Source organism: Hyperolius riggenbachi, chromosome 4 (genome assembly GCF_040937935.1).
Source record: "Hyperolius riggenbachi isolate aHypRig1 chromosome 4, aHypRig1.pri, whole genome shotgun sequence".
Lineage (NCBI taxonomy): Eukaryota > Metazoa > Chordata > Amphibia > Anura > Hyperoliidae > Hyperolius > Hyperolius riggenbachi.
The window spans coordinates 131349100-131358969 of NC_090649.1; the positions used below are offsets into that span (position 1 = coordinate 131349100).

The following is a 9870-nucleotide window of genomic DNA, read 5'->3' on the forward strand; positions in this document are numbered from 1 at the left end:
CGCCTGTCAGCAACAGTCACAGGCGTATGAAAGCACGAATGTGAGGCGTATCCCCATGCGTATATGCGTATTTTGACGCATATCATCTTGGAACACGTATGCATTTCCAATGTATGCCATAAGCGAAAGTACAAGGCAGTCAGCGGTGTTGTTGTGGAAATGACGTCAGATGCCTGGATATTGATCCAGGAAGCCCATTTTCGCGCGTTTCGGCCGTCAGGCAGCTGTGCCCTGCACCCACCATCCACCACCCACTGACTGCCCACCTGGACTGGTATGTGCACCTACTTGACTATCTACTGCACTGGATAGCACCTTTTGATCCTGCTGTATGCTTTTTATATGGAAGAATAGAATAGAATAGAATAAGCTTTATTCGCCAAGTGCGGCGGGTACCGCACCCGGAATTATTTGTGGTAACAAACGGCATTCGGCATAGTGCAACAACAACAGTAGTGTGAACACACAGGAACGACAACAGCAAAACAAAAACAAAAAAATATATAACAGCAGCAACAACAACGTAGTGCAAATACAACACGCGATAGTGCGAATTGTAAACATGTAATGCTAGCGGCAAGTCCTGGGATGTGGTTCGATGCCACGGCTAGAGTTCAAACATGCGACATGTCTTCCTTGTGAGGCTGGTGGAGACTGCATGATGTCATTGGAGAGAGCTAGTTGAGGAGGAGGACTGCCTGGGGGAAAAAGGTGTTTGTGTCTGGTTGTTTTTGTGTGAATGGCCCTGTAGTGGCGTCCTGAGGGAAGGAGGTTAAAGAAACGGCAACCAGGGTGGGAGGGGTCCTGTGTGATCCTGTTGACCCTGGACCTCATTCTGGATGAGTGGAGGAGGTCCAGGGGGGGCAAGGGTGACCCAATAATCCTCTCAGCGGCTTTTATCACTCGCTGGAGTTTGTGCTTGTCTTTTTCGCTCGCCCCTGAGTGCCAAACAGTGATGGAGGAGCTGAGGACAGACTCAATAGTGGCCGTATAGAACCTGGTCAGTAGATCACGTGGCATTCCAAACTTCCTCAATTGTCTGAGGAAGAACAGCCTCTGCTGGGCCTTCTTTTGTATTATGGTGGTGTTCACATCCCACTTCAGCCTGTCAGTGATGGTGGTGCCCAGGAACCGAGCGCTTTGCACCCTGGAGACCTCAGTTCCTTCAATGGAAATCGGGCCGGGAGGAGGTGCATTCTTTCTGAAGTCCACGATCAGCTCCACAGTTTTTGCCGTGTTTAGAACGAGTTTATTTACCTTGCACCAATTGTAGATCCGCTCGATCTCGTTCCGATATTCTTGTTCCCCGTTTTTGCCAATGAGGCCAAGGATGGTGGTACCATCTGCAAACTTGATGACCTTAACCGTGTTGGCCGAGGAGGTGCAGTTGTTTGTGTATAGGGAAAAGAGAATCGGGGATAGTACGCATCCTTGAGGAGCGCCTGTATTGATGATTCTAACACTGGAGGAACAGCTGCCAATTCTGACTAGTTGTGTCCTGTTGGTGAGGAAGTCTTTGATCCAGGAGCAAAGAATAGGGCTGATACCAAGTTGTAGGAAGTTGGCGTACAGGATGTTTGGGCAGATGGTGTTGAAAGCGGAGCTGAAGTCTAGGAGGAGAATCCTGGCATAGGTGTTAGGTGTGTCCAGTTGAGCTGTGATGTGTTTCAGGCAGATGTTAACGGCGTCTTCTACTGACCTGTTCTCCCTGTAAGCAAACTGGAGGGGATCCAATAGAGTGGCGGTTTGGTGCTTCAGGTGCGAGAGAACCAGTCTTTCAAATGTTTTCATGATAATTGGGGTTAAGGCCACGGGTCTGTAATTGTTTAGATCTGTGACACCAGGTTTCTTGGGGACCGGGATAATGTCAGATTTTTTAAGGCAGGAGGGAACTTTGCCCATCGACAGTGATTTGTTGAAGATGGAAGTGAGGACCGGGGCCAGCTGGCTAACACAGGTTTCAGGCAGGTTGGGGATATGCCGTCCGGACCCGGGGCTTTTCTGGTGTTGAGCTTCCGTAGGTGCCATAATACGTCGGCCTCCTGGACTGTGCCCAGAACTAAGGGCAGTTGGCCGTGAGGAGATGAGTTGGGCTCGCTGAGTGTAGGTGTGGATTCCTGGCCCGCCGGAATTCCTGCATTTTGCATTTTTAGGCAATGCTGCTTGTTCTATTCAGTTAAATCATAGGAGATGGCATTGGAAAACAGAAACACATTGCAAAAAGCTATAATGGATTAATTTGTCCTTAATTTTAGTTATGCCAAATAATTATTATTACACATTTATACAGAGCCAATGCATTTTATGCAGCACTTCACAAAAGACAGTGGAGCTCACAACCGAATCATAATCTTTTACTATTCCTAATTACTAGCTTTAATTTTAGCACTAATTCAGGGTGGGTTTTTCCAATTCAGAAATATATATAATAAGCATTTCTTAGACTGAAGTACATTTATTTGCTATATGTGTACATGGATCCTTAAGTTGTTGATCTAGACATGTAAATGCTGTTGTTAAAGGGATATTTAAGCCAATGGTAAAAAAATCAGTTTTAAGGTAGCCATACACTGGTCGATTTGCCATCAGATCGACCAACAGATAGATCCCTCTCTGATCGAATCTGATCAGAGAGGGATCATATGGCTGCCTTTACTGCAAACAGATTGTTAATCGATTTCAGCATGAAATCGATTCACCATCTGTGAAGCTGCTGCTGGCGCCCCCACCCTCCAGCTATACATTACCTGCTCCGCCGGCATGAGTCCCCTGGTCTCCGCTGTCTTCTTCTCCGCGCTGGGCTTCACTGAACTTCCTGTCCGGAGAACAGTAGAGGGCGCTCTACTTTTTAGACTTCCTGCCGGGACAGGAAGTTCGGTGAAGCCAGCCGGACTCGGAGCCCAGCGCGGAGAAGAAGACAGCGGAGAGAGTGGGGACATGCGCCGGCAGAACAGGTAATGTATTGCCGCTAGCGTCGGTCGTCTAGCATTCGAACGCCGCTATCGACGCACTCCCGCCCTGCCGGCGATCGAGCAAAATGTTCCGCACGGACGGATCAATGGGATTCGATGGGAACGATTGGTTTCGGACGGAAATCGATCGTTCTGTCAGCGTTTGCGCAAAGATTTCACTGCAGATTTGATCACAGTGATCGAATCTGCTGTATATTGGCGGGAAAATCGTTAGGTGTATGGGCCCCTTTACTCACTTGTGGCTTCTACCTGCCCCCTGCTGCTGTCCCGTGCCTTCGCAGTCACTCATGGATCCTCCTGTCCCCCGCCGCCAGCTAGTTTCTTTTTCGCCGACAGGCTTACTTGCGCCTGCGCAGGCCTGGCCTAGCATCTCCTTCTTCGCATTCCTGTCTGCAATAGCATCCTGAGCAGGCACAGGACGCTATTGTGGACAGGAATGCAAAGAAGGCTACATGTGGACAGGCCTGTCAGCGAAACAAAACTAGCTGGCGGCGGGACAAGATGATCGTGAGAGACTGCAAGGGCACAGGACGACTGCAGGGGGCTGGTAGATGCCCCAGGTGAGTAAAACTGATTTTTTAACAATTGGCTTAAGTATCCCTTTATGTGTTAAAACATGTTGGAATTTATGAGTTTTAGTTCATCAAATTCATCAGTTGAATTTTTCACCCATAATTTCTCTCTCCACAGTCGCCCTTCGGCTTCACCTGATATGCCAGAAATGGTAGATAACCCCCTGTATGGCTCAGTCAGCACTGCCTCCAATCCTCCACCAGCTCAGAATCGCCTTCAGAAGCCCCCAGAGCCTGTTCCTCGCAAGAATACAGCTTTCCGTCAGCGATCTATAACATATTCCACTTCAGAGACAAAACCTTTTGCCTCTGAAAAAGTTGCCGTGAAGAACGTTCCATCAGCCACTGCTCCAGCTGGTGGTGCTCGTCCTGACCCTATTTTGCCTAAACCACGTCCACCTCTGCCTGTGAAAATTCCGGTGATACGTGATACCCAGAACAACTAACTGCAGCACCATATGGTCCTAAACCAGCAAGATGGGCTCAGCAATTGCTTTACTTCCACCAGTTTTCATTTGTGACCTGAAATAATAATATACATTCTCTATAGGACATGCTCAGGCAAGACGAGAGAGAAGCACTGACTGCTTGACCTCCCATTGATACGGTACTGTATGAGGAAGGGATTCTTCTCCCTGTTTACTCAAACAAAGGTATACGCATGCTCCAACATGCACTCTGCACCCACAGGGACGTCCCAACATGTGTTCTGCATAAGAAGGGCTACGGGAGCACAACTGGGGCCCTTAATTGGCAGGTCGCCACTTTTGGCCTGTTTTTTTTGTCCTAAAGCCTTTTTTTGGCCTAAAGAGTGTTAGTTTGTGCTTATGCACGGGTGGCTTATCCACGGGTATTATATATGATACATAAAACATTCTGAAGCGTGTTAGATACCAATGAGCATAACTGAGATAAAAACAATTGCACGATGACTGGACATAGCATCAATGAAAGTGAGAGTAGTTAATTCTCCACAGCTTGCCTTATTTCTACTTTCCTCCATGCTTTAGGGAATCAATCTTGAAGCTACACACTTATTTGATGGACGCTGTCATTGTCTTTTACCCATCCCTCAGGCCTGCAGTGTGTGTCCCTTTTGCACGTGGCATCTCATGTGGAACCCTAGCCACAGTGTTGGTCTGTGCATGCAAATGAATGAGTTACGATATTCTGTGCTTGAGAATATGCATGGGAGTCGACATTTGCAAGTGCTGGTGTCCATTTTTATGCATAAAGGCTGTGAACATGCACTGTGGCAGGCATTTCAACCCCTGCTCTGTGGATGCACACTTAGCTTGATGTGGTGTTTTTTTGACAATCTGGATTGCCTTACCCTGCTTCATCTCCACCTCCTGTTGGTGACTTTAGCTTGAACCCATTGCCTACTTCTTTCCCTTTGTCTTGACCTCTGCCTGGACCAGACTACCCATTGCCTGCCGATTGCCTTTTGTCTTGACCTCTGCCTGGACCAGACTTCCTATTGCCTGCCACATACTTTGACCTTTGCTTTGACCTGACTACTCATTGCCTTCTGCCTATCTCGCCATCCCCCTGCACTTGTATGCCACCAGCTCGACCACTGACATCTGACCTGTTCCAACTTCTGTCTCCTCATAGTAGCTATTGATAGGGGAAACCCAGTGCTAGAAACATGGTGGTTCTCTGCAGCAAAGAAGTCTGCTTTAAAATGGTAATATCATTTAGAAGTGCTTTTCTGCCCTGGTACTAGCATTAAACTTGTGCTCTATCGCATTAGTAACAAAAAAGAGCACAACCCAGAAGCATAGGTTAGTGATATAAGGCATTTGAAGGTATGTTTTTTTTTTATTGAACAGATCTCCATTGTCATAAGAAATCTTTATGAGGCCATCAAGTTCAAGCTTTCTGCAGCCATAGTGTGTGCTCCAGTCACACTTCCTCTTGTGTGCTGCATTCTGCTTCAGTAATATGTAAATGCTCTAGCGTCTCATAGGATTTTATGGCAGGGACATATAACTAAAAGTACAAGTAGGCAGAAAGAAGAAGTGTGACAATGCCAAACTGCTGCAGAAACCTAGACTCTTCATATACAGTAAAAAGTTATACTGGAGGCTGGACCTGTTGAATATGAAACACATACCAACTGACTTCCACTATTTATTATATGCCACTGAGTGGAATTCTTTAATGCAATTATTTAGAAATCTCAGTGAGGAGATGATATTTTCTTTGCTGAACCAATGAGGCTCAGTTTACAATTTTCCAGACTGGAAACATATCCGTGTTCTATAAAGCACCCATTTATCCAGAACTCAGACATCGGCATGCCTAGGTGGTAGAACAAGTGTGGAACTTTAGCGTTTTGCAGAGCTGTGCACAGCAGAAGTGACTTACAAAACTGCCAGGCACCTTCTTCTAAGCTTCCTACAGCTCCTAGCTGCTTTCCTGCATCCATGCTCCCGTCATGTCACTGACCCACATCGGGTCACATGCACACTTCGGGAGCCATGCACAGAGGATGCAGGAAAGAAACTGCAGGTGGTGTAGAAGACAGCGCCTGGAGGGTTTTGTAAGTTGCTTCTGCTGTGCACAGATCTGCACTGAGGGAAGTTAGTGTTATTTTAGGACTAGCACACATATCTGGCATCAGGCAACTCCCACCTGTGCCAGACACTGGGGGCCTTACTGTATTAGGGATACACTTTCCATTTTCGTTCTCTGCTGCAATTACAAGTTAAAAACAATTTGCATTAAATTTGCATTCAGTCTGGGGTTGTTAGTAATTAAAAATAATCCCATGACGATGCCCATATTGGATGAAGTGAAGTTTAGTCTGAAAGAGTTAAACTATATTTACAGTAGTGACCATGATTGAGATAGCTCCCGTCATGTCACTGACCCACATCGGGTCACATGCACACTTCGGGAGCCATGCACAGAGGATGCAGGAAAGAAACTGCAGGTGGTGTAGAAGACAGCGCCTGGAGGGTTTTGTAAGTTGCTTCTGCTGTGCACAGATCTGCACTGAGGGAAGTTAGTGTTATTTTAGGACTAGCACACATATCTGGCATCAGGCAACTCCCACCTGTGCCAGACACTGGGGGCCTTACTGTATTAGGGATACACTTTCCATTTTCGTTCTCTGCTGCAATTACAAGTTAAAAACAATTTGCATTAAATTTGCATTCAGTCTGGGGTTGTTAGTAATTAAAAATAATCCCATGACGATGCCCATATTGGATGAAGTGAAGTTTAGTCTGAAAGAGTTAAACTATATTTACAGTAGTGACCATGATTGAGATAGCTCAGGCTAAGTTCACCCTATGCTTGCAACAACACAGGCATAACACATTGTGCACTCTCCATGTTATAAACGTTGAACATTGCTATGGTGATGTGCTAGTTAAGGCAGTTTATCCAGCCACACACTGTAGAAAGTAAATTTGGATAACATTATCCATTACAACACAGGGGTGTGAACATGCCCATATAATTGTATGAGAAGTGCATTCACAAGCAGCAACACACATATGGGGATTGCATTTGAATTTGGAATTCCAATTACTGTGGTCTTGCTCCTAAGTGCCCCTTTGCAGTGTGCATTTGAAATAGCAGATTCCATAGAACTGTTTCTAATGTAACTGTCACATATACCTTGACACTTGTCTCCCTTTAAGCTAGAAAATCCATATTTAAGTAGTTAACTGTAACAGGGATACAGAGGCGCCAGAAGAATAAAAATGTCTAAAAAGTTCAAATTTGTGGAGGCAGTGGTGGACTTACCTCCTCCAAACAGACACAAGATATGCCAACAAAAGTTTAGCAGAACAAATGTATTTACATACTCCAGGGGAAAATGCAACGCGTTTCACAGGTATGACCCCACTTCATCAGGCAATAGGTAGGAGTAGGTACAGTGCAGGTCTGTAGCTGGGCCAAGCGCCTCTGTCTATATATTATTTATTATTTATATTTAAGTAGTTCTTCTTTCTGTACAAACTAAACCTGTACTGGGTAGGGGGGCATAATCAAATACTCACCGTGCCTTCCGTCCCCCACCGCTCTTCTCTGATCTGTCCCATTGTCCTGGGCGCTGCGCATGCACAGTATGTCTGTCCTTCTCGCCTGTGGCTGCGTAGTGACGTCACAGGATAGGAGCGCACTCACTCCTGTGTCCCGGCGTTTGTAGACACAGAGGGAGCAAGCACGCTCCTGTCCTGTGATGTCACTCGAACAGAGAAGAGAGGGAGGCGCGGTATTTGATTATGCCCCCCTACCCAGTACAGGGTAGTTATTACCAGATGCTGTCTCATCTGGTATCCTTTAAAAACTTCAGAACCAGCAGTCTCTGGCCCCTTAAGTACCAGAGCCCGCTGGTATGAAAAAAGGGTCCAAACGACATCACGCTGCACGAATTCGCCACTACCGCTAATCGCACCGCTCTACAGTCTCTAAGGCTCACTCTTTCTGCCATCGCTATGATGGCAGAGCTCTGTGAGCCAGTCTTTTAGATTGGCTCATAGTGATCACAGGGTCAGGAGCCAATGAAATCATCTCCTGACTGGCTCACAAAGCTCTGCTATCATACCCACAGCAGGGCGAGTGATCTGCAGTGGTGAGAGAGCGGCGCTATCGGCTGGAGCACATGTCGGGGAAGTTGAAATCTACACCCCGGCAGAGATAACGACTCTCACACAGGGCATAGATTTCAACTAGCGCCGCCTGGAAGTGGTTAAAAGACATGACATCCATAAAATGACTATGCTGTGGAACATCTCATTGAAAATAGTTTGATAAAAAGAAAAAAGTCTTCCTGATCAAATACTGCACTGTCCCTACCTGTTGAGACTTTGGCGTGTTGAATGTCACACATCCAAGTTCTGTAACGTAACTCCAGGATCTCACTAAGCACAGTACTCCCAGCTACTGGGCTGGGTCATGTCACTGTGTAGGTGATCTCACTAAGCACAGTACTCCCAGCTACTGGACTGGGTCATGCCATCATGTAGGTGATCTTACTAAGCACAGTACTCCCAGCTACTGGACTGGGCCATGTCATTGTGTGGGTGATCTCACTAAGCACAATACTCCCAGCTACTGGACTGGGTCATGCCATCATGTAGGTGATCTCACTAAGCACAGTACTCCCAGCTACTGGACTGGGTCATGTCATTGTGTAGGTGATTTTACTAAGCACAGTACTCCCAGCTACTGGACTGGGTCATGTCATCATGTAGGTGATCTTACTAAGCACAGTACTCCCAGCTACTGGACTGGGTCATGTCATTGTGTGGGTGATCTCACTAAGCACAGTATTCCCAGAGTTACTGGACTGGGTCATGTCACTGTGTTGGTGATCTCACTAAGCACAGTACTCCCAGCTACTGGACTGGGTCATGTCATCATGTAGGTGATCTTACTAAGCACAGTACTCCCAGCTACTGGACTGGGTCATGTCATTGTGTGGGTGATCTCACTAAGCACAGTACTCCCAGAGTTACTGGACTGGGTCATGTTATCATGTAGGTGATCTCACTAAGCACAGTACTCCCAGCTACTGGACTGGGTCATGTAATTGTGTAAGTGGCATTAATGAGAATTTTGTGAAGAATCTCGGAGGAGAAACTCTAGATCAACGTCATTTTATGATTATTGCATGTAATGGAGCACTATTTGGCATTACTGTAAATAGTAAGAATTTTACTGTTTTGTATATCTGTCTTTAAAATTATAATATATAATTGTGACTTGAATAAATATACTTTAAATAAAAATCTGAAGTTGATGTTTTTCAATATAATGTAAAATTATGTTTTATGTATATGTTTATCCATATTGCTTATAATAATGCAATTATAATACTTACTGTATTATTTAGGATGCCAATATTTTTAAATGACAATCATCAGAAAGACATTTATGCAAAAGTTCACCGATACACTGAATGTTTTCCTGGTGGGGGACCCCCAAGAACAGTAAAGCAAATCAGTGTGTTGGGTAGTGTGAGGCTGTGGGCTGCATGTGTGTTACACAGTGCCAGATTTCTGGGAAGGCCTCAAAGGATATGGCCTTGGGCGTTAAAAGCAGAATTCAAAGAGATAATAGGTCAAAGTAAATTATCTTTCCTGGTCCACGGCCAACCTGTGTTGCTCTGCATACACTGGTTGGAGCCTGAATTCTGCTGCATCTGTTATCACCTGATGATCTCTTCCTCCGTATGATGAGCTGTACATACAAGCTGATAAATGCCAGGGATTGTACAGTAGAGAGCAGAACTCCTGAGTTTGGTGAATTTTCATGCACACATCCACAGACCGGAAATGTCAGCTCTGCTAGTTCCCTCCAGC

At 45.8% G+C, this 9870-nt stretch overlaps 1 protein-coding gene across 2 annotated transcripts in view; it reads left to right on the forward strand.

Annotated features, from left to right (window-relative positions):
- INPP5D (inositol polyphosphate-5-phosphatase D) overlaps positions 1-9240 on the forward strand; it is a 167269-nt gene extending 158029 nt beyond the window's left edge. For both annotated transcript variants that reach the window (XM_068280692.1, XM_068280693.1), the window contains one exon: positions 3663-9240. In XM_068280692.1, coding sequence (XP_068136793.1) covers positions 3663-3990 — 328 coding nt within the window. In that variant the 3' untranslated portion in view covers positions 3991-9240. The remainder of the gene's footprint in view (positions 1-3662) is intronic.
- Positions 9241-9870: the final 630 nt, after the last annotated feature.